The sequence below is a fragment of the Tenrec ecaudatus genome, chromosome 15 (genome assembly GCF_050624435.1).
Source record: "Tenrec ecaudatus isolate mTenEca1 chromosome 15, mTenEca1.hap1, whole genome shotgun sequence".
Classification (NCBI taxonomy): domain Eukaryota; kingdom Metazoa; phylum Chordata; class Mammalia; order Afrosoricida; family Tenrecidae; genus Tenrec; species Tenrec ecaudatus.
Genome location: NC_134544.1, coordinates 53,126,443 through 53,151,736, shown reverse-complemented (window position 1 = coordinate 53,151,736; position 25,294 = coordinate 53,126,443). Strand labels below are relative to the sequence as shown.

At 46.2% G+C, this 25,294-nt stretch overlaps 1 protein-coding gene and 1 non-coding gene across 2 annotated transcripts in view; both read left to right on the top strand.

The window, feature by feature from the left end:
- Nucleotides 1-25,294, top strand: part of LAMA3 (laminin subunit alpha 3) — a 149,107-nt gene that overhangs the window by 17,564 nt on the left and 106,249 nt on the right. Inside the window, exons 7-15 of the mRNA XM_075532900.1 lie at nucleotides 3,649-3,809; nucleotides 5,143-5,251; nucleotides 7,275-7,372; nucleotides 8,051-8,195; nucleotides 9,147-9,273; nucleotides 9,363-9,502; nucleotides 12,446-12,564; nucleotides 14,151-14,362; nucleotides 17,867-18,062. Coding sequence (XP_075389015.1) covers nucleotides 3,649-3,809; nucleotides 5,143-5,251; nucleotides 7,275-7,372; nucleotides 8,051-8,195; nucleotides 9,147-9,273; nucleotides 9,363-9,502; nucleotides 12,446-12,564; nucleotides 14,151-14,362; nucleotides 17,867-18,062 — 1,307 coding nt within the window. The remainder of the gene's footprint in view (nucleotides 1-3,648; nucleotides 3,810-5,142; nucleotides 5,252-7,274; nucleotides 7,373-8,050; nucleotides 8,196-9,146; nucleotides 9,274-9,362; nucleotides 9,503-12,445; nucleotides 12,565-14,150; nucleotides 14,363-17,866; nucleotides 18,063-25,294) is intronic.
- LOC142428485 (U1 spliceosomal RNA) lies at nucleotides 11,089-11,252 on the top strand. The gene has a single exon (XR_012780383.1). It is a non-coding gene; the product is annotated as a U1 spliceosomal RNA (small nuclear RNA).

The window sequence follows — 25,294 nt, the reverse complement described above, 5'->3', positions numbered from 1 at the left end:
CATCTCCCTTTGACCCATTTTAAAGTTGCTTCAGTTTAAACAAAAATGGAAGAGGAAATACCCATAGATTAAGCCCCTGGCAAACCCCCCTGGCCGTGGGCCAGAGATGTAAACAGCCTTGCTCCTTGGAAAGTAGATTGTTGCAGATGCACTTAGGTTAAAATTTAACACCCCATCCTTTGATCTCCATTACGCTTCATTTAAATCTGTTCTAGTTTTTAATATTTTCTGCTTTCTTTTGACTGCGGTTTTATCTGTTTTGTTATTCTTGTAAAGTTTTAAGTTTTGTTTTGCTTTTTACATTTTTCGGGATATGATATCCAGGATAGGCGAAACTATAGAGACAGTAATGGGATTAATGGTTCCTGTGGGGGTGTGGCAGGGCAGGTTGGGAGGAAATGGGGAGCTAATGAGGAGGAGGACAGAAATGAAGGAAATATTCTCAAACTGATGGTGGTGATGATTGTGCAACTCTTCTTGATATGACTGAACTGTTGAAGTGTATGATATGTGAATTATATTCCAACAGAACTATTGGAGGGGGAGGAGAAAGAAACAATTCATTATCTTTTAATTCCATTTTTCCCATGAACTTTTTGCCCTCTCCTGCAGAGATCTAGGGACATGATGTATACTCATATATGCACACACACGTCCTGTGGCTGTCTTGTTCAAGTCCATTCTGACCCAGTGTTTACAGAGTAAGGTTTTCTTGAATGTACTCCTGACAACAGCAGAGAATCAAACGTTTTCTTCTTTGGAGCTGCTGGGTGCATTTGAACTAGCAACCTTGTGGTTAGAAGCTGAACACAAGCCATTTGTGCCACTCGGGGACCTCTTCTCTCTCTCTCTCTCTCTCTCTCTCTCTCACACACACACACACACACACACACACACACAGTCATCAGGGGTGAAGGGTCAACCTCCAGGAAATGATGCTGATGACTCGTCAGGAAGTTTCCTCATGTCTGACTCAGCTCAGAGCCACAGCCATTGGGATCAGCTACTGGGAAGGGCCCATTTTTAGATAATGCATTGGACTAAGGAATGTCTGGACTCTCTTTTTTTCTCCTTTATCTGAATGCTTAGAGACCCATGCTATTCAATGCTGGAGCCACTAGCCCCGTTTGGCTGTTTAGATTTAAAGTAATTAAGCCTAAGTCAAGTTAAAAATTCAGTTGCACTAGCTCCGTAGTCACAAATGGCTAGTGGCCACCGTATGGGACACCCTGTGTCTTTCTCCTAAAACACTAGTCACAGGTGAGGGCAATTCTTTCAAAGCACGAGAGCCATACTTCTTGGGTGACCCCGGTTCCACTCAAGCTCCCTTTGTGAAAGACAAGTCCCTGGTAACAACAGCAAGCAGTAGCTCCCATTGGCCACCTTTCGTGTCTCTGATCTGAGTTTCTCAGAACGGACTGTTGCCATCCAATATCTTTCCAACACTTCCTAAAGGTGTTGCAAAATCCACTCTGTAAGAATCAGAGTGGAAAACTAATAGGGATTTATAATAAAGTGCTGTGAGCAACCTGGCAGCCAATAATAACTTCTGGGAGAAAACTGCCATGGACCTGTGCGGGCTTGGTGGAGAGCGGAGGACAGAAGAGCCTTGTTCGGAGGTGCCCAGGGGGGAATGCTGTTAGAGCACTCTGTGCACGGCAGCGTCTCTAACACCGAGTGGAAGAATGGCACGGATCCTCCACACGTTGTCCACAGAGGAAAGCTTTTCTAGTGTTTAAGTGATAGAAAAATGACCGTGGACAATGGCGGTGGTTTGGCTTAGAGCGGTGCTGAAGGAAGCGTGCGTGTAACCTTTCCGAAGGCAGAGGGTCAGAGAATGCCTTTAAGTCATGCGTGCTAAAGCAGGCCTGTGCCTGCTTCTTCGAGGCAGGAAGCTCAAGGAGTGAAGCAGGTTGACTTGCTAAAGAGTAGATTTTCTATTGGTCCAGGCATCAAAGGTGCAACGCACTTGGCCCCACGATTCTGCTGGTCAAGTACTTGACTATTAACAGAAAAACTGGCTGTTCCAATCCACTCAGAGGGGCTTCGAAGAAAGACCTGGTCTTCCAGTCCTACTGTGACACTCATGGGGTCCTGTGAGTTAGAATTAACTTAACAGAGACTGTTTGTTGTTGTTGTTGTTGTGTCGTATTATATGTTGTAGGGAAAATCAGAGACCGCCCAAGTGTCCACCAGCAAAGTGCTGATTAAACAAATTATTTTACATTTATACTATTAATCCTAGGCAGCCATTAGGAAAGTGAAGTTTATCTCTATGTATGGACATAAAAACAAAAAATCAAACACATTGCCATCGAGTCAATTCTGACTCATAATGACCCTACAAAGGGTTTCTAAGGCTCTAAAATTTTACAGAAGCAGGGAGCCTCATTTTTCACCCCTTGAGTGGCTGGTGGGGTTTGAACTGCCAACCTTGCAGTTAATAGCCCAATGCCTAAGTGCCCAGTGCCACCAAGAATCATTATGTATTGCTATGGACACCTAGGTGGAAATAAGAAGTTGTGGCACAAAGCATCAACCATATTTATAATAGTCATTGTCTGCATCATACTTATTATATGCCACATGAGCTGGAGACGCTCTCCATGCATGGATCCACTTAATCCTTATAGCGATCTTTATTTCAACATTTTGATTGGCATATATAATTCACATATCATACTACTCAATAGTCACATGGAGAAGAGTTGTACAGTCATCACCACGCTGAGTTTTAGAACAGTGTCTTTGTTCTTGTCCTCATCGTTAAGAGCTCCCTGTTGCCCCTCCAGCCTCCCCTGCCATACCCAAGGAGTCATGACTCCAGTAGTGCTCTCCATCGCGGTGCCCAGCCTGGACTTCACATGCCGTAAGAGGTGGAGACTACTGTTACCTTCAGCCTGTGACACAGAGGACCCTGAAGAATATATACATGTTAAGTGACCTGGCCACCCAGCTGGAGACAATCTGTCTCCTGAGCCTAAGCTCCCAATTTATTGGCTCTATCAGGGGTTGGCACAATTTTTCTGTCCATGGCCAGAGAGTACATGTGTGATGCTCTGTGAGTCATGTGGTCTGCTGCTGTCACAGAGAAAAGGCATCCGTATCTGCTGACCAGGGTCACAGTTTCAGCACAGAACGTGTGCTCTTGGGCACATTTGGGCATAGAAAATGGCCAGGAAGTCTAAAATCCAGGCTGTTCGCAGCCTTCATCATGGGAGTAGGCTCTGTGTCATTTTTACATAATTTGTATTAAAGTTTTTCTTTTTAAGTTAGAGAGCAGTAAAGCCCCCAAGGGGACTTTTCCATTCCCCATTATGCCCTCCCCCATTGATAATTATTTTTTAGCTCGAGATTTGAAATGTCTTTAGCATGAGAAGCAAGTAGATAAGAAAGTCCTGGGTAGACGGCATAGGGTTGCCAGAGTTAGAAAATACAAGTCCAATAACTCTATTAAGTTTGAATTTCAGATAAGCAAGGACGAATTTAACAGGACCGCCTGTATTAGATCTGCCCGCACACCTCTAAAACCGGATTTGTTACCTTAATGGCGCGTACGAGAAGCTGCAGGATGCCATCTCGGTTCTGTTGACACCATTGCATGTAAACACGTGCCCGGTGGGCTTGTCCGCATGTGTTCTCTGACAGGTAGAGCTGTGGCTGCGACTACGTGTCCCGAAGGTGGGCAACTACGTGGTCGTGGTCGAGTATGCCACGGATGTCGACCTACTCTCTGTGGTCAATGTGGACGTGAAGAGCCCCCAGTCCACTGCAACGGGCCAGGTGAACATCTACAGCTGCAGATACAGGTAATGGGGTCCTCTGTCTCTGAACTTTGAGGGACTCCGCTTTCGGAGCTTGGGTGGTTGCCTGGCAGGTTGAATTGGAAAGTGGTTGTCTTTTGTTGAGGCAGGTGTTGAAAACCGGCAGGTGACTCGTCAGATGACACAGCCTCATTGTCAATGAGGGCACTGGCTGCACAAGCTTAATTTTCAGCCTGCTAGCCTCGGCGGTGGTAATAACGAACTGTTCACTTTTTTTTAAACGTTTTATTAGGGGCTCATACAACTCTTATCACAGTCCATACATATACATACATCAATTGTATAAAGCACATCTGTACATTCTTTGCCCTAATCATTTTCTTTTCTTTCTTTCTTTTCCCTTTTCTTTTTTTATATTTTATTAGGGACTCATACAACTCTTATCACAATCCATACATATACATACATCAATTGTATAAAGCACATCCATAATTCCCTGCCCCAATCATTCTGAAAGCATTTGCTCTCCACTTAAGCCCTTTGCATCAGGTCCTCTTTTTTTTCCCCCTCCTCCCCACTCTCCCCTCCCTCATGTGCCCTTTGTAATTTATACATCGTTATTTTGTCATATCAAACTGTTCACTTTTGCCTCAAAGTCCGGGTCAAGTCCCTGGGTGCATTGCATGAGGGCAAAGACAGGTGCATACTTATCTTTGTGTCTCTGCGTGACAGCACTTCCAGATGGGTGGGTCACTAGGTCTCCTGCATTCTGGAGACTGTTGGTCACAGGCTAAGGGGATGGTCTTCTTATTGACTGCCAGGACTTCTCCATAGAGAAGGTCAAAGTCACGGAACGGCATCACAGACATCGGCCTTTACTGGCTGACCCTGGGGCTCTCTGCCCAAACCCTGTGACTCAATCAGTGTTCCTCAAAGTCAGGTGGGAAAAGGTGAGTTGGGACCTTTCTCCCTGCGGGATACAGCATTCCCTTTGCCCCCCATGGATTGCGGGGTGTATTCCTCTGAAGGTGGTGTGAACAAGGAGCATACTTGGCTGCTATCTGAAAGGTTGTAAGTCTAAGTCCACCCAGGGGCCTCGTGGAGGCAAGGCCTGGTGATGGACTGAAAAATGAGAAAAATTACCTCCGGAAACTCCTCTGCTGCACAGTTCTCCTCTGGCACGCGTGGGGTCACCCTAAGCAGGGGGGCCGGGGACAGCACCGACTTTTCTCTGTCATAAACTGACTAACTACAAAACTCACCATTGTTCATCAGTTATTTCCAGCAGAGGCTGAGGAGCACGCAGGCGCCACACAGATAGGGACAAAAATGAAGGAAACTTACGGAGCCAGGCTTAGCATGTTCTGTTCCTTCCCAGCATCCTTTGCCGGAGTGCTGTGATTGACAACACTCACCGTATTGCTGTGTACGAGCTACTGGCAGATGTGGACATTCATATCAAGGCGCAGATGGCCCGGTTCCTTCTGGTATGTTTCCGTTGTGCCCACTGGATTTTAGAAGTGTTCTGTTGATATCTCTTTAAGATTAACTTGTGAAGAATTGCTAGTTTCATATCGTTTACGCTTCCCATCTAAAACTTGACTTCCTTCCATGAACGTCTTTCCCATCCCCAATATCGTCATCAGGTTTGCACATATCTCATAAAACTCCATTCGCTAACTTTTAGTTGCCATGATAAGGAGCCCTGGCGGCGTAGTGGGCTGCGAACCACAAGGTCAGCAGTTCAAACCACCAGGTATGATGTGGGAGAAGGCTGAGGCTTTCCGTGCCCAAAGATTGGAAAATCCAGGGAGGCAGTTCTACTCTGTCCTATAGGATTGCTGTGAGTCAGAGTTGGCTTGATTGCAGTGAGTTTGATTTTTTCAGTTGGTTTGTTTATTGCTATTATGAATGGAATATCTCTGGTCATATTTCCCATTTCATTGTAATTACCCTGAGTTATTGTTTATTTTCTTGCCCGTTTTACTATTTATGATCTCTTTTAGCTTTTTGGAAAGCTCGTTCAGAATTTTAAACTTGATTATCACCTAGTATGTTTTGTTTTTACAAACTAGTATTATTCTACTTTAAAAACGAGTATCATTCATGATCAGTGTCACAATAGATGGGCCCTTATAGAATGGGAGGAGAGAACTTCAATTTTTTTTAATTCAGACTTACTCAATTGATTGAGGCTGGAAGACTCCCCAAGACTATGGCCCTGAGATAGTCTTTAAACTTGAAGCTGAAACTAGCTCCCGAGGTCACCTGTGAGCTACATAACCGATTGGCTCATGGGATAAAGATAACATTTGAGTCCTGCACAACTTTAACGAATCGGCCATTTGAGACAAACCGGTCAACAATTGCTTTAAAACTAAGACAAGGAGAAGGCCAGAGGGGCCGGGAAGCAGCGTTAGTAGAAGTAGGAGGACCAGGCTGGAAACAAGGAGAATGCCCATGCATTACGAACAAGAACTTCAATGGCACAGAACAACTTGTGTAGAAATTGTGGACCAGGACCCCCAATCGCTACGTAAACCTTCCCCAAACACACAATGCGATTTTAGAAAAGGGGAAGAAGTCGGATCCGGCCATCGGACACAGACTATGGAGAACGGCAATGGCAGGTGGGCAGATTAAATAACCGTCAAGCCCGCCCCTCTCGTGACATACTTTGAATATTGAGAAGTAGCCTAAACAGAGGTCAGGGCATCGGGGTCAGAAGAAGTAGCCAGATTTAAATAAATAACGCAGGACACAAAAGAGTGTCTAAGGATGAAGCCACTTCCTGCTACTGACTAGTCAGCATGTATCACAGCCAGAGAAATGCCAGGTCAGCTGGTACGAATGTGCATAAAGCATCTGTGCCTGGTGGTGTGTTTTCTTATCTGACTCAAAACTTACCTCAAAACGTTCCTCGGAGGACGGTTCCTTGAGTAACTTCCAGGTGTGCCTGAGAGTCAAGGCTCCTTTGGTCAGCTGCACATTTCTGCCGAGTTGTTTCCTCTCGTTCTCCCTCTGGGCCCGCTCAAGGCAGGAACTGAACAGCCTTGTTTTCTGCTTTCCTATGATTTGTTCTTAGCTTTGTTTCTGCAGTTATTCCAAAAGCAGTTTAGTCAGTGATCCTGTTCAGAGGAGAAAGAAAGGATTTGTTGTACAAATGATGCTGCGGAGGCTACTCTCCTGCAATTTTGACTGTTATGAAGTATCCATCGCAACCCTGGATGAAACCTCTTCTTAACAACCCCGGCCTACTGACACTGAGCCGATTCTCATGCCTAGTGACGCTGTAAACCTTCATAGGAACAAGCAGCCTCATCTTTCTCCCGTGGAGTGGCAGGTGGATTTGAACCACTAACCTTATGGTTTGCAGTCCAACACTTACCCAACAACGTCCCCAGGACTCCTTTCATGAATAGCGATTGTCAAACGGTGTGTTTGGCCATACCGGTGGTTTTGTTGATCATTGAGATGAATTTTTTTTTTTGCATTGTCTTTGATTAACAGCATCAAATTTGCATCATACCAGTTGAAGAATTCTCAACCGATTACATACGGCCCCAAGTACACTGCATGGCCAGTTATGGGCAAGTTTCCAATCAAAGGTAGTGTGTTGCTTCTTTCCTGCCTCTGTGATGTATGCTCTGAGTAAGACTGCAATGCTTGTAAGGCGGAAGCTTCAGACGGGACAGTAGGTGCTACAGGCTTGTGATCAGTTAAAAACGGAGCTACACCATTAACCTTGGCTGTCTGTCCAGTATGAGCAGCAGGAAGCTGACACAGGAGTGACATGGCTGAGCTTCACCCTCAGCACACTGAAGCCTGAGTTCTATTTTGAGCCGGCACAGACTCACCTTATACAATCCTTTAATCTCTGGGTCTGAGGCGATGCACTTAGGAAAACATGAGCATCATGATCTGCCTCTCGGCTACGTGATAAGAATGAACTAACCCATGCTTAGGGGACGGGGTAGTAGGATTGTTGGCATATAGATTTGAATATAATGTAGATGCACAGTCGTGGCACCGGGTTCACGTGACCATGCGGCAGAAACCATGAAGATGTTGCCAACCTGAATCTGCATTAAAGAAATGACCAGTCTGGGGCCTTTTAAAAACATAAGTGTTTTACGTTTGTATTTAGCGGTTTTGTGGCACTTACCTCGTTTGAGCCATCAGTTTTCGTTCTGGAAAGGCACGTTTCACTAAGTTTTGATCTAGTTCCTCACTGACCATAGATTTTTATTTATTTTAATAAGATTTTTAAATCTTCTATGTTTTAGTGCTACCTGTGTCTCGCAGACCTTTGAAACTCCTCTGACGGCATTCATTTTGGATGCCCCGAGAGAAGGGCCTTCCCCTCGCCCGCCCCAGGACCCTTCCCTGTCTGCTAATGCTGTTTCTGGAATCACTTTGAAGGCACCACAGGTAGGCCTCCCCTACACTGCAGGTGCTCAAAGCGTGATCCCTTGACCAGCAACTTCTGCATCTCCTGGGAACCTACTAGAAATGCAAATTCTTAGGTCCCATCCCAGATCTACTGCCCCGGCAATCTCTAGTTCCACTGCTCTTCAGGTAACTCTAATGGAAACTTCCAGACGTTTCTGTGGAAACTTAAGCAGGCATCTGCTAATCCCCCAGTCAGAACGTCTCCTTCTTTCCTGGCTCTCTGTCCACTCACTTATTTGGAAATTTTCCTTGGCCTGTCTTGTAATGCCTCATACTTGCATTGGTTGCATTTGATGAGTTTATCTGTTGTCTTCCCAAGTATATAAACACTTTTAGAATAACCCTTCTAACATAGTATTTTTGTTGTCGCCCCCCCACCCCAGCCTCACCCCACCCATGCACTTAGCACAGTGCCTTGCAGGGGGAATTAATTGGTGAGAGCCCCAGGTGAAGGGTAATGATAGAATGGTTTGTGGCTGTTGTTACGGCTCCCTGTAAACTATAAGACATCAGGGTTTTTTCTCATTCTCTGTTATGTTGCTTACTGTTGTTCTTGGAATCTCGTAATTGCTCGTGTCAATTGACATTGCATCTCGTTTAGGAACTAACAGGATCTGAGCGATGCAATTCGTTGAATCCCATGTGGTAACATGGTGAAGGCAGCTTAGAATAGTGGGGGGAATGAGTTGAAATCCAGACATTAAGAGTTGCAACCCTGGTTTCGTCATGAAATTAGTCTGACCTTTGGCAAGGTGACTCTTCTTCTACGAAGGAGGTGAAGGTTATATGAAGTGATGTCTCACTTTCATTTGTGACTGTTTTATTTGGTTTTAACCTCTACATGTTCTGTGACCCTACCTACTTGTAGCTCTTCATTTGAGGTTTCTGTTTGGCTCATTCGAGTTTTGCTCATTTATTTTTGCCTCTTAGGACCAGGTGACCCTGAAAGGGCACGTACCACAGCCGGGCCGCTACGTCTTGGTCATCCATTTTTATCAACCAGAGCACCCCTCATTCCCTGCACAGGTGTTTGTGGAGGGAGCGCAGCAGTGGTCAGGTGAGCTCCCGTGAACAGGTCCTACCAGCTGTCCCTCCCCCCCCCAGCCACCCTGTCCCAGCGGGATGCGAACTCTGCTCTCTCTCCAGGTGCCTTCCGGGCCTCCTTTTGCCCCCATGTGCTTGGCTGCCAGCATCGAGCGGTGTCTGGAGGGGAGGATGTCTTGCACATCTCAGAGCATGAGGTGACCGTGACGGTGACGGTGGCAGAAGAACAGTCCTTTGTGCTGGTGCGTGCGTTCCCTTTGTCCCCCAGCTTGCTCTCCATGTGGCTTCCAGGGGCAGCAGTTCCGGGGTTGGGGGTGGGGGGTTATTTGTCCCGTGGACATAATTCCTTCAAGGGGTTCAATTGACATTTATAGAAAAATGTTTAAATGTTACAAGTTATGTTTGACAAAAAAATTAAAAACATGGGACAGTTAAAATCAAGGGGAACAGGAAAAATAGAGAAATTCATAGGAAGGAAAAACGACCCTGAAAGGAGCGCTGGAGTGTGTGACTCAGCTTTCCTGGGGCGTTTCCCGGCCTCTCGCCTCAGCTGGCTGGGCAGACTCTTAGCCTTTTACCAGTCTTTTTTTTTTTTAAACAACTTTTTTCTTTTGATCTCCACCTCCTACTGTCTCTATGTTTCTCCTTACTTTCCCTCGTGTCCCTTCAGTAGTTTCTCTTTTTCCCCTTGTCCTTATTTGTCGACCTTCTCTCTGGTTCACTTGCTGAGCTCCCTGGTCTGGGTCATTTCTCTTTGGAGGATGTCATTTGCTCCCATCGATTCTATTCTTCAACTGTAAATGCACCTCTAATCTTTCTTGGACTCAAGGAATACTATGTGACCCCCAGCCCCAGCCCCAGCCCCCAGCCACATAGCTCATGAGTTCTTCAAGCCTAGCTTGCTTCCTCTGCAGCCAGAGCATCCCCTACCCTGTTCATCATCTTAGTTGATGGAACGATGGCCATGCAGAGTGACCAACGATGTCTCCACTGTCCCTTGCACTTCACCCATGGCCGCTCATCAAAGGTGGTGGTTTCACTTTTCATCCTGCCTCTGACACATGGCTTCAGTTCCCTTTGCTCAGTCAGACCAAACTTGCTTCTCTTGCACTTGTGTCCAGGACCTCCTGCTTGGCCTTCCTTCATCCATTACATCTCACACCCCCACCTGGTTAACGCAGAGTTGACCACTTTCCCTGGATCCCCGTGACTTACAGTGGCTGCAGTGACGGGCTCAGGCACTGGAACGCTTGTGAGGGTAGTTCAGGACCGGGAAGTGTTTCCTTCTGATGTGCCCGGTTTACCCTGCGCCAGAACCAATTGGATGGCACCTAAAGTCAACACCACGGTTCTGTGGGTAGAAAAATTCAAAGACTCGGCCAGAAAATTGGTGGAGATGATTGGAAGAGTTGGCAATGTGGCAGGGCACAGCTGCAACTTACAAAAAAAATCAGCCCGATCACTGTGTGCTAAGGAAGAGCGCTCTGAAGAGGAAATCAGACAACAATGCATTTGCAGTCGTCCCCCGAAGATGAAATGCTTACGAACAAGCCTAACCAGAGAAACAGAAAACGTGTACAAAGAAAAATCCAAAGCAGTACTTTAAGAAATCAAACAAGGCCTACATACATGGAAACATGATGCCATGTTCATGCACAGGGAGATTGAACATTGAGAAAATATCGAATACTACCCAAAACGATCGTGAAATATAATTCTGGTCCAGATCCCAACATCATTTTCTAAAGAAATGGGAAAACGAACCATCAACTTATATGGAAAGGGAAGAGACCCAGGATAAGCAAAGTATCATCAAAGAAGAAGAACAAGACTTACCTGGCAGGGGAGATACCATGATCACGAAGGTGGTTTTCCCAGGGCGAGGCTCATCCGTTGCACGCCGGATGTGCTGACCCCTGCGATTTCCCTAAATATGAGAAACTTGACTACATAATTTGTGGTAGCAGGGGACTGCGTTCGTGCTCTCCCCTATAAAAATTTTTTTAAATGAAGAACAAAGTAGTAGACCTCTTACTTCCCAACTTCAAAACACATTACACAGCTATGATAGTCAAAACAGCCTGGCACTGGTACAATGACGCTCTGTAGACCAGGGGAACAGAGTACAGACACCAGAAACAAACCCATCCAATTTCAGACAACTAACTGATTTTTCGCAGAGGGTTACATACATTAAATGGGAACAAGATAGTCTCCTCAACAACTACTGTTGGCAAAATTTGGTTTCTGTTTGCAGAAGAATGGGACCAGACCCACCGCTCACTCCATGTACAAAGCCATCTCTAGATGGATTACAGACCTGTCTGTAAGCCTTAGAACTATGGAGAGCATCAATGAAAACCATAGATGCAAAGGAACCCTAATGTTTGACATAAAAAAAAACAACTATCCATCATAACACAAACCAGACACAGAGCAGAAGGCAAAATAAATGAGTAGGATCCCCTAAAAGAAAGCCATTGAAGAGTAATGATGGACCTCTAGAACACCTCCTGACCTGGACAGATTGGGAGAACATTATACTGAGTTAAGGGAGTCAGTCACAAAAGAACAAATATTGTATGCGATCACTGTTACATAAAAAAAATCAAAATAAAGGTGTTTGTACCAAAAGAAACAGAATTTGATGGTCACCAGAGGTGGAAGAGGAATTAATAGACTTAAAGAGGGTTGGCAGGTGTTAACTTGGTTGAAAGGGATGACAATGTCCTAATGAGGGAGATGGGCAAAGGGCAGTGTGGGGCAGGACACTGGACAAGCTATTAGGAGATTTGATAAGTTGCTTAAGTCGCTGAATCCAAAAATGGTGATCTGTGATGTAAACCATCACCTAATTCGTAATGAAAAGTTTCCTAAATACATAACAATTCTGGGCATCCCAGAAGGTGTGCCAGGCATGAAAAGCCACAGGCCCCTGGTGCCAGCCCAGCGCTCCAATCTGCTGCTTCTCCAAGGAGGGGCCTCAAAGGCTCTGTCCTCCTTGCTTTCTGTCTAGGACCATGGGTTGAGTTTTCCCAATCTTCTTTGAAAAAACGAATGTATTTCATGTGGTCTTGGGCGTAACAATGAAGAACACGGGTCCTAGAGAAGAGAACATGTAACGGATGGCGTTACGTGGGGCTTGCTTTGAGAAGTCTAAAGACACTTGGATGGGCTTCTTTCAGGTCCGTGTTCTATTTGTGCCAGTGGAAAACTATGATTCCCAGCTACTACTACCCAAGAACTCTCTGGACAAGTCATCCGAGTTTATCAACAACTGTGGGCGAAACAGTTTTTATATTGAGTAAGTACCACTGCGAAATGCCTGAGGCACTGCTCCAGTGCCTGCCGGGGGGCAGCCGGGGTTTGGGGGCGGCCTGTGGATCTGCCTTCTTTTGACACCCACCGGAGTGGCAGTGAGTCTGCATGGGGAGAGGAAGTGCACTGTCTCCTCCCCGACTGCGTTACAATGGCCGCGTGGTAGCCTGTCTCCAGGATCAGCGTCCACAACTTTGAGCTCAGCTGAGGTCCACTCTCCACCCTGGGATTCCCGGTCTACTTCCTGTTTGCCAACTTAGATTCCTAAAAGCTAGCCCATCTGGTGCCCTTCATTGCAAGGGGTGCCAGCTCCGAGTCCCCTCTCCTTGGCGGTCTCACTGAGCGGAAGACTGTTCTCTTGTGCACACCTTGAGGTTGTTTTGAGGAATGTGGGAGCTCCAGAGGGCCTAGGGAGACTGACGCCTCCGATAGTGTGTGAAGGGCACAGGCCCTAAGGTCAAGCAACTATGGGTTTGAGTGAACGCTCAGCCACCCCATCGCTCTGTGGCCTTGAGAGGGACACTTGGAGCCCCCGTTGCTCTATCTGTGGAAGGGAATGTAGACCTGACCATGTGGCTGCGTTTGAAGGTTAGTGTGGTGAAGGGAAGTCCTGGCACATGATGCCTGCCAATGGGCATTCCATGTACGTCGGCAATTCTCCTCCTCCTCCTCCCATCATTGCTGCTATTGTTGCTTACATGAGTATCCTCTTTTTCTCTTCCTTTATTGAGATATAATTCACATACCACATCATTGGTGCCATAGGTGTGGTTTTTCCCCAATCGTTTTATTGGCGTATAATCCACCTATCATACAATTCGTTAACTCCATCACATCAAGACGAGTTGTACAATCGCACCACAATCAGTCGCAGGACATTTGCTTCCTTCTTGTACTCATGGCTCTTGGCTCCCCATTTCCCCCTAATTCCTCTGCCATGCCCCAAGGAACCATGAATCCAGTGACTGTCTCTACAGATTCACCCATCCTGGTTTGCATATACGAAACACATTAAACACAACTAGCAAGAATAGCAAAGTAAAACGTATAAAAACCTCGATAAAAAAGAAAGCAGAAAATATTAAATATTAGACTAAGTTTAAGTGGATCATAAGGGAGATCAAGGGATGGGCGCTAAATTTTAGCCGAAATGTATCGGCAACAATCCGCTTCCTGATGCACTCTGCATGTTAGCGAGGCTATTCACCTCCCTGGTCCATGGCCCAAGGGGATTTTAGCCTTTCCATTCCAGCCCCACAAAGCTTCTACCCTGCTCTACTGGGATGGGTCCTCCTGGAGTAGACGAGTGGGGGGAGGGGTGGTGTGGTGGTGAAGGACCATCAGTTGGGGTTAGGGGTTTGGGTTAGGCATAGGGTTAGGGCTGGGGCGGATGCATAGTGGTGTCACCAATTGTACATCCATGGCTGGTGTGGTTTCTCACTCATCCTAGACTCCAGGGCTTCACTGGCTGCAAAGACACTGCTGTGTTGTGGGGAGAGGGTGGGGGACCAGCAGGAATGGGTTCTGAGTCACCTCTTAACATCTTACCATGAGTTGCTTGTGTCTCCGCAGCCCCCAGACAGCCTCCACGTTCTGTAAGAACTCTGCCAGGTCCCTAGTGGCCTTGTACCACAATGGCACACTGCCCTGCGGGTGCCACCCTGCTGGAGCTCTGGGCCAGAGCTGCAACCCAGAGGGTGGGCAGTGCCCATGCGGCCCCAACATCATCGGGCGGCAGTGCACCCGCTGCCAGACGGGCTACTACGGATTCCCACACTGCAAGCGTAAGTGGCTACCCCTCATCCCGGTGGCTCCACCCCACCAACTATTCGTCTCCAGCTTCCCAAACTTCCCGGGCAAGGCATCCCCTGGGCATCCTGCAGACCCGCGGATTCGGGGTCAGCCAACATGGGGAGAGGGGGGCTGGTGAGATTCGGGATTTCTAGTGAACGGCCAGCTACTTATTTATGCTGTGCGTCCACGTGTTAGGTTCCTCGGGTGATTTACCTCGGTCCTTGTGTCCGCGCACCGAACGAAGTCGCGCGGCAGAAGCACTTTTATAAATCCAACCAACTTTTCGAGGGAAAGGGAAGTTTCAGGTATTACAGTCTCAGAAAGTATACGCTCTCTCTGAAAAGTGGGGACTGCGTGAAAGTTCTCCACTGAAGACGGCCACTTCAGGGGAGCGCGGACAACACACGTGGAAGGGGTACCGGCACAGGAGCGCAAAGCCAAGAGGGGTGGGGACGCAGAGCAGGACAGCCCTGGAGGGCGAAATCCCAAGAGATCAACCTGCAGGCCCAGCCTCTATCACCATCCTACTTGACTTGAGGGGGGCATAGTTGAGGGTACTGGCTGATCTTATTCTTCTTATTATTATTTGTTAAGGGGTCAGCAAGCTAACTTTATTCATAGGCAATGGGGACTCCATGCAAGTTTTTTAAATTCCTTTTTTTTTCCACTTCAAGATTTTTTGTGCATGATAAAAAAAACTGGTAAGCAAAGGGCAAAAAGCAAAGAACACAGAATCATTTGATGATTTGATACAGTTTGACATGTCTTTCCACACCCTATGCATGTCTATAAATGACTGGTCATACAATTTTAGGTGGTTGAGGTCACACAGTATGAATTCATGCATTTTTTTTCGCACATCATGAATATTTCTCAATTCAATGTCCCAAAGCCAAGCATATTTTCACAAACAAGAATATAATCTGCTGACTCAATCAGAAAAAGAAACAACAAAAAATCTCTTGGGGAGGAGAAAAAATTTTTCATAAAAGACAAAAATGGTGAATGGGCCTCTAGATAAGGGTGTGGGCAGAGTTACAATTAAAATACTGCCTTCCCTTCATGCCCAATTTAAAATGAAGCAGAAAGCAAGAGGACACTAAGTATCAAGTTTCTAAGAGAATGATCAGATTTTCAACTATTAAAATATTACCAAGGTGCTTCCCCTGAATTTAATGTATTTCTATAGTACGGCCAAGAGATGCACACATCCAGCGATGGTTATCATCCAGATGCACAGACAGGCACAGACTGGCATACACTCCTCGCCTTGCACATCCTGCTGCCACCGACCTAGCCAATCTTGATGGATGCCGGCCAAAGGAGGCCTTTTAAATCGTAACAAAAGGATCCTTACATGTTGGTTTGTTCACTAGTACTACTCTTTATCATACATTGTCAGGTGGAACTGTGACATTGACCTATGAAAGTTGATCTTCAGCTGCCCCTCGGTGGCCTGCCTCTGTGCATCCTCAGTGTCCGGGGCTATGTTCAGGTGCACCTGGGTGGCGTCATGTCGCTGGTGCCTGGTATTGGGTGGGACCCAGGTTGGGAGTTTCCCATCGGTGTCCATGCAAGGCTGACTTTCCTGCAACCTTTTATGTGGCCTGGCCAGCCGCTTTTTGCTGGGCAGGCATCTGGGGGAGGCACCCCCCTCCCGCCTTATCGCTCCTCTGGCTACCTCTCTCAGGAACCAAACTTTCTAGAAGGGACACATTTGTGTGTCCTGCTCCGTGTGACTCTTGTGCTTGACAAAGTGGGTGAGTATAAATAGGCTCCAATGTCACACTTTTGGATGGCACAGGCCTAGTGAACCTAGAACACTTCCGCGCAGGGATGCTCGTCAAACTTGTCCCTGGATGAGAAGCCCTCCTCCTGCAGGAACTGTCCTGTGGGGCTGGGCCTGTGACAGAACCATGCATAGTCTCCCGGACCTTGCTGCCTGCGGTGAGCCTCACACACACTGAGGGGAACGCTAAGGAGAGCAGGGCTGGTGAGAACAGAACCCTGGTCTCTGGCCTGATCCCAGCCTGGACATTGAGTCTACAGGCTCAGGGCATGAGGAACCACATCAGGACCCACGGGGAGCCCATTTGATTCCTTTCTTACAGGGCCTTCTGATGAACAGAAGGTCCCTATTGCAACGGAACCAGATAGCACCTGGGTGGGTTCCTTGGAGTGTCTGTCTCAGAGCCAATTGGTCTGCTGGGCTTCATTCAACAGCCACCAGGAGCCTGTAGGAATAGGTTTTGCAGAACAAACCTGGTCAAGAATGCTGTCTTGGCTTCTCCAGAGAAACAGTACCATAGCTCGCTAGCTAGCTAGATGACGGATGGATGGAAAGGTAGATAGGCAGATGACAGATGGTTGGATGGATAGATAGATAGATAGATAGATAGATAGATAGATAGATAGATAGATAGATAAAGTGCTCTGGTGGTGTAGTTGTTACTCATCAGGCTGTGATCTGCATTGTCAGCAGTTCAAAACCACCAACAGCTCAGGAGGAGAAAGACTGAACTTTCTATACCTGTAAATAGTTACAGTTTCAGAAACCCACAGGGGGTCAAGTTGAGTCAGTATTGAATCCATGATAGCGAGTTTGGTATCTGTATAAACGATCAAAACCCAAACGCACTGACATTAAGTCAATGCTGACTCACAGAAATCCTCTAAGACTGAGTGGCACTGTCGCCTGGGGGTTTCCAAGGCTGTAAACCTTTACAGAAGCAGAAAGCTTCATCTTTCATCGTGATTAGCCGCTCACCGCATAACCCACTCTGCTGCCAGAGCATCTTTCAACGGCAACATTAGATATGAACATAATATCTACAAGAGGACTTTGAAAGACTTAGGGAAGATGGGATTGAAAGATAATGGAGTTTTTCCATGAACAGTTTGAGGCACACACACACACACACACACACACACACACACACACACACATACATACACACACGTCTATCTAGACTGAAATGTATTTATGTTCAGAAATAAAGTTACGTGATAGTAGGAAGTGGCCAGCCCAACATCCATAGGTTGACACCAGGCTGGGGCCACAGGTGGTCCTGGACCAGGCCCAGTGGCGGGCTGGAGATTCCAGTCGGGTGTCTGCTTGCAGTCCAGTCGGGTGCCTCCCTGCAATCTGGAGGCAGTTCTTCTCTTGGGAAACCTTGCATTTGCCCTGAAGGAATTCAACGGCTTGGTTGAGTCCATCCACATTATGGAAGATAATATGGTTTGCTTGAAATCAAGAAGCTTACATTTTTAATCACATGTGACTAATGTCACAGCAACACGGAGAGCAGTGTTTGACCAGCCACTAGGTCTCCATAGCTGAGCCAGGTTGACACAGCAAACAACGCTCCTAGTGAAGGGAAAGCAAGGTGTTACCCCCACCTTCTCGGAAGTTCCCCGAGCCCCTGGTCATCGGTGCTGTCCCGTGGAGCTAGGTGGCATCTGATCTTTTCTTTGTACTCCTTTGTCCCTGCCAGGGTGCAACTGTGGCTCGTGCCTCTGTGAGGAGACCACGGGAACATGCCGCTGCCCACCCCACACGGTCAGGTCCCAGTGCAAGGAGTGTGACCAGCATTCCTTCAACTTACACTCCCTGGCTGGCTGTAAGGACTGCAACTGCTCTCAGGAGGGTGCCATGGACCCCACATGCGACAGGGACACTGGGCAGTGCAGGTAAGCCCAGGTGACTGACTTGATGAGGCGTTAGGAGTGCACTGGTTGACCTCAAGACCTTAGCGTTGTGGCTGTTGAGGACAGAGCTTCCTAGCTAGGGTGGATTATGGGTATATGGGGTAATTGGTCCCATCAGGCTTCAAGGGTGGGGGGTGAGGAACCAGGTAGAGCTTAGGTGATCAGCTCATCCAGCCACCTTGTAGGGAAACAGCCCAGATTTACATGTCATTCAATGATCTGTTTCTGCCACATCAGCCACTTCTTAGTTTCTGTTAACTTGTGGTGCTGTCTACCCACTTAAAAAAAAACATTTTATTAGGGACTCATACAATGCTTATCACAGTTCATACATATACATACATCAATTGTATAAAACACATCTGTACATTCTTTGCCCTAATCATTTTCAAAGCATTTGCTCTACACTTAAGCCCTTTGCATCAAGTCCTCTTTTTCCCCCTCCCTCTCTGCTCCCCCTTCCCTTATGAGCCCTTGATAATTTATAAATTGTTATTTTGTCATATCTTGCCCTATCTAGTGTCTCCCTTCATCCCCTTTTCTGTTCTCCATCCCCCAGGGAAGAGGTCACATGTAGATCCTTTATTCAGGCATGCCTCCCAAACCTTCCTCTAGTGTTAGCTCACGGTTCTGTGAAGTCTGCAATCCTGGGACCTGCCACCCCGACTGAGGAGTGCCAACGGGGGAGGGAAGTGAGGCAGTCAAGACATCCTGAGAGAGACTGACCTGAGGTGGGGTGGCCTTCAGAGGCACCCCCGAGTCGCTCCAGGCATAACAGCTACTAGAGGAGTGCACATCACCATGAGAGGCTCAAGCAGATGCTGTGTCTAATGGAACGGGTATGGCACCCATAGCCGGGTGGGCAGTGGCACTGAATGATAGCCGCCAGTGTCTCATGACTCCAAGTGACCAGTTGAATCAGCACCATTGGAGGGGACGCAGGATAGGGTTCGGTCTCCTAGAAAGAGAGGCTGGTAACAATGACAAGAATTATATGGGAGGAAACCCCAGCCAGGGCATATAGCATCCTGGCCATGATGGTAATCTGCAGGAGAAAGCGTAAGGTTCACCAACCAGCCTACTCATTAAAAGCCCCCTTCCACACATCCTCCAGGTCCGTGGCTGCCCCAGGGTCTAGGGCTAGCGATTGGGGTGTGGGGGCTGAAAGGGACTGGAGCTGCTGGTGGCAGATGAAGGAACTCCACCTTGGGGGCATCAGCTCACTGCCATCCAGTGGATGGTGGCTTGAGGGCATGCATATTTGCCTGTCCCTTAGCCACACCTTTCATTGTTGTCTGCTTCCCAGCAACTGCTTGATGCTAGTGCACCCTCTCAAAGAAGCCCAGAGGAAACCTGAGTCATGAAACCTTTCAGGTGTGCATGAGTGCTCCCTGAGTCAGCCCCGCCTGCCTCCTTCTCAAGCCTAGACTGAGTGTGATTTGCAGCAGGAAAAATTTTTTTTTTTACTGAAAGGTAGTTTATTATTTTATACAGGTAATACTTAAATAAGAACAATAAAAAGAGGTTCGCAAAACTAGATTATAAGAAATAGTTTTAAAATACTAATGAAACATATTGATGCCTGACAAAAAATTAGAAGACCATTACTTAAGATATTTCCATATTGTTTCTTGGTGTCCTCACCTGCAGTATCTTTCACTTTTATCTGAGCACCATTGGCTGTGTGACTTATCCTTAACCATATTTTCTTTTTAAAATCATTTTATTGGGGGCTCGTACAACTCTTACCACAATCCATCCATCCATCCATTGTGCCAAGCACATTTGTACATTTGTTGCCATCATCATTCTCAAAACATTTTCTTCTACTTGAGCCCTTGGTATCAGCTCCTCATTTTTTTTCTCTCCCTCCTTCTCTCCCTCGTGAATTCTTGCTGATTTATAAACGATGAATGTGTTTTCGTGTCTTACCCTGCACGGGAAAATGTTGAGGTGTTACTTAGAGAGCCATCAGGCTTAACGAAGGCTCCGCTCTTCTCTCCAGTGAGTAAGTTGTTCTCTGGAAGGAAGTCCGGCTTGATGGAATGTTCTTGACTGAACGTTCTCTTGGGTGTCGGATGCACCTATGGTCTGTGACAAACTTTCACTAATTCCCAGCAAGTTGCTGATGTGTCAGGAGAATGCTACTCAGCATGGAAACCAGACGTCTACCAGGACCCTGGAGTTGCTAAGAAATATGCACAGAGCATGCTCAAGAAGGGCACTGAACAAGTACAGAGAGAGGATACATCCCTGCCACACACCTCTCCTACTTTCAAACCTTGCAGTATTCTCTTGGTAATGCCAATGTTTTTATGGGGGAAAAAGCCTGAAAAGATTATTTCTTTAGAAAATGTTAAAGAATGTACTCCCCAGCAGCCCCTGAGTTTTCCCTAATGAAAATGAAGAATATGTTTCTAGAAACCCAAAGCTCGCATGGAAGAAATAATTAAAGACACCTGAGTTGGCAATGAAAAGGAAGCACATTTCCCCCAGTTACACCAAACAGTCTTGAGGTTGTTCAAATGATCACAAATTGAAAAGCTTAACAACTGATATTTGATCACTTTATTTGTTTGCTTGGTTATGTTGAGTATGTCAACTACTGTTGACTTAGTTCCGACTCCTGGTGACCTTATCCATGTGCAGAAGAATGAAACATTGCCGTGTCCTACACTCTCCCCACCATCTCTGCTATGTGAGAGCCCGTTGTTATACCCACTGTGTCGGTCCATCTCATTGATGGTCTTCCTTACTGATCAAGCATAGTGGACTTCTTTTGGGACATGTCCCCACTCATTGAACAACAACAACAAAGTATTTGAGAAGTCTCATCATCCTCACTTCTAAGGACCATTCTCACTCCACTTCTTTCAAGACAGAATTGCTCATTCTTCTGGTAGTCCCTGGCATACTCAATTTCTCAACAACACCATAATTCAAAGGCATCGATTCTTCTTCAGTCTTAATTATGAATTCTTCAGCTTTTGCATGCACACGAGGCACCTGAAAAGTCCAAGGCTCGAGTTAGGTGCACCGTAGTCTTCTTTGCCTTTTACCACTTTAAAGAGACTTAGGCAGCATATATGCTCAGCGCAATAATTGATTCTGCTTCCATGGGTGTTGAGTATGAATGTGAAATTCTAGACTACTTCAGTAGTTTCTCAGTTTATCGTGATGTGGTTTATTGGTCGGGTTGTGAGATTTGGTGTTTCCTGTAGGCTGAGGTCTCATCCACACTGGAGGTCTCTGATCTTCATCAATGGGTGCTGTAAGTCTGCTGCACTTTCCCCAGCAAGATTGCGTCATCTGCACGCTGCAGGTTGACTGGATGACTGTAGGGAGCAGCGACGGGGCTGCTGCTGGGGTTAGGTGCTGGTTGGTTCTGGCTCATAGCAACCCTGCGCATAGTGGAACGGAGCGCTTCCCAGTTCTGCAGCGCACAATTCTCACAAGGTCCCTTTTGCTTAAGTCCGTTAGTCCTGATGGTGTGTCCAGCCATCTTGTTGAGGACCCTCCTTTTGTCCACTCCCCTTTTACTTTACCAAGCATGATGTTCTTCTCCAGGGACTGGGCTCTCCTGATAACATGTTCAAACTGCGGCAAAATCACTGGGCACACTAGCCTGGTCAAGTTGACACAAAAATGTAATTAACATAGTCATGTACAACATAGGCAACTTTGGCAAGCCATTTTGTCTTACTGAGCTTTAGTTTTCTAAACGGTATAATGATGACTGTTGATAAGAACCATCTTGATCTTTCCATCTACATTTAGAATTGAGATTCATTCTTCTTCAATCTTGAGTTATATCACAGATAATATTGCAAAGTTATTTTGTGTAAATAAGAATCTTTTATTTTGGCCAGTTTTACCTAGAGTAAGATCATAAAGATGAATTTATTGGTTAACATTTCAGTTGTGTAGAGCAACACAAAACAGTCACCAGGTACTACAGTAAAGAAAAAGTAAAATCATACTTGCTTTTTCAATGAGAGATTTATAACATCCTGTTCTTTAAGTAAACAAAAGAGCGAGAATATGCTCAGAAAATTTTATGAAGCAATGATAAATACAAGGAAGCTTAGAATCCTTTATTGCTTTTAAAAACTATGATTATGTTGATGACTTTCAAGCTATTTTAAGACTGATTAAAAGAGGTGTCAGATCCCTGGACACCCAGTGAAATCACATGTCAACGTCCCTTTTCCTAGGTGGACTCAGAAAGGCAATTGCAAAAGGAAGCCTTCTTTTGGACGGCCTCTAGCTCAGCCAACTCTCACATTTGTCCTTTATGATTGTGTGAGATGGAGAAATAAAACACCAGGAATGTCATTGACTTGGCATTCTTGGATAAGAGGTGCTGCCAGCTAGGCGTCAATCCACAGGCCTTTGTAATTTGGGAAAGCAATTTCATCGATGCACCTCACTGAATAGTGGGAATAGTACCTGCCCCTGGCATGCCAGGTGCTGGGACGTGTGAGCAAGGTAGATCTGGCTCTTCCCACATAGATGGAGCTCAGAGATTTTCCTACACCGTACACTTTCCTCCTGCAGCTTCTATTTTCTCTGAGTGCCCTTCTCTGCCTTGGTTGCTTGTGTCTATCTCAAACTGGAAGTATATATAATATTATTTCCTTGTGAGAGTTTGTATCTTACTGGTGCCTCTTATTAGAGGGGTAATCTTTCCCACATTATTTTCCTTGTGACTTATTTTTTCATCTTTAAAATAAAAGGTAATTATGGCTCCTACCTCAGAAGGTTCTTCAAAGGATTAAATATTTCATGCAAAACCTCTTAAAACAGTACCTGACACACACTAAGCACCCAGCAAGTATTTGCTAGATTTATTAATTGAGTTATCTGTTATAATTATTTGAGCATAACAAATGTATTATATAATGGGCACAGCCCTCGTGCTCCTTAGAAAGGAAGATTGAGAGCCTATTTCTTATTTACTTTAGCTATGTTATTAGAAAGGACCAGTAACTGAAGACGAATATAATGCTTGGAACAATTGAGGGCCAGTGAGTGACAAAGAACATGACCTGCGATGAGATGGAGACACACGGTGGCTGCAGTGATGGGGTCAAACACAGCAATGGTTAAAAGGCGAGTGCAGAGAGCAGGCATGTTTCATTAGATGGCACACCTGGTCACGATAAGTCAGCACCAATTCAATGGCACCCAACACCATTTGACAAGTCCCTGGCCCTCTGCCTCCCTCTCTGCTCCATCCCTTTTAAAGTTCCATCCATTCTCCTGGTTTCAACCACTCCCTCTCCCAGATCTATAATTTCAGCCCTGATCCTTGATGACTGCCTCATCTCACCTACAACCCATATCCATTTGACCTGAGTTCTCTTGAAGTCTCTACTTAGGTGGACTTGAACAAATCCCCTAGACCCTTTGCATGCCTGTCTCTTTGTGTGTGTGATAAAGGATTGGATCTTGAACCCCCAGTTATAGGTAGAAGACCTCAACATTTTTGGAGCATCACAGTAACATGTTGTGGTCTGCTGGAGACTAAGAGATCTTTGTTTCCAAAAGGATGTAGAATTCTCTCTCTCTCTCTCTCTCTCTCTCTTTCTCCTTAAAAAACCCAAACCAAACCAAACTCACTGCCATCAAGTTGATTCTGACTCATGGTGGCCCCTGGGGTCTCCACAACTTCATATCTTCATCAGAGCAGCCAGCCTCATCTTTCTCCCCAGAGTAACCGGTGGGTTCACATCACCGACCTCATGCTTAGCAGCTCAGGACACACCAGGGCTCCTCTGTAATCCGGGAGGAACACGCTCAGTCTGAAACTATACTGATTTAGAAATCTTTCTTGCCTACAATTTTGCCCCTAAAATGAAGAGGTATTTGTTTATGTGTGTGTGTGTGTGTGTGTGTGTGTGTGTGTATATATATATATATATATTGTCATATGTGTGCAAGGTGCTGTAGGGGCCCAGGTCTCTGACAGCAGCTATTCTATCCCCCCCCACCTCATTCAAATACTTATTTCAGTTCCCCAGTACCAACAAGATAAAGACCAACTTCTTGTGGTCTCTACCTACCCTAATTAAATCTTTAAAACATTTTTTTTCAGCTTTCTCCTTAAGCCTTTTTTTTTTTTACTTTTACTTTTGCTGGGACCATTGTTTTTAAAAAGGAACACTGATCAGAGTGTTAAATGGGACAAGGGGCAGATAAAGGCAAAGGCATATTGTCCAGATGGAGGAGACCACTGGCATAGATTGTAAAGGTATCCAAGGGTTTGCAGATGCACAGAACTTTAGAGAGGACACGAGAGGTCAAGGAAAAATGTCACAACTGCATGGTAGGTGGCAAATCAAAGCCCCATAGTAATCAGTGAGGTTACTGGAGAAGCAATGGGGATTGGGATCAATACGTTGTGGTAAACCACACAGGGAAGTGCACATACGAGGCATTCTGCGATGGTTGAATGCATGAGTGAATGAATGGTTAGAGTTTGGGTTCTGGGTTAAAATTGGAGTGTGGTATGAGTATAATATTGAGGGATCCCCAGTGGGGGATTAAGGGATTAATGACTGGTGAACAGAGTTCATCTGAGCACCCCTGAGCCTGGGTTTGTGTGAGCCATGGTGAGAGTGCCCACACACATGCTCCGATGCCCATTTGAACATTATGAGCTAGTATTTGGCCAAGTGCCCATCTCCTTGGGGATGACTTCACCTGACCTGCACCCCCAGGTGGGATCTACTGGAAGCTTTGGAGGGTAGAGGGGGCAGGACCCTGGGGAGCACAATTTTTCTGGAGAACTCTATACTAGGGTCAGGCTGATTTCAGCTCGGTAATTTAAAAAGATGTTCAATCAGACTTTGAAAAGGAATGTTCATTTTATTCCTTGTTGTCATGGAACCGCTCAAATTGTCTTTTGTTGCTTGATTTGCACCTGCTCGATGGCCTAGCCAATCGTGTTCCTCAATTCCCTAGACGCTCCTCTTCGTGGTTTGGTTCCTACCTATCAGCCCAGCCGTCTTCTCGGGGCTCAGTTCTAAGGCCAGCGCCCTTACCCTGCTCAGCGATTTGCTTTGTCTCACCTTCTCTCAGGCTCTGGGTTGCCTCTTACCTGCTGAGGACCAGAGCTTCATCTTACATCACTGCCTTGGTCTCTCACTCTTCCTTCTGCTCAAAACAAATAGGCAGGCAAGTTATGATTGTGCTTCAATCTTCACCTCCAC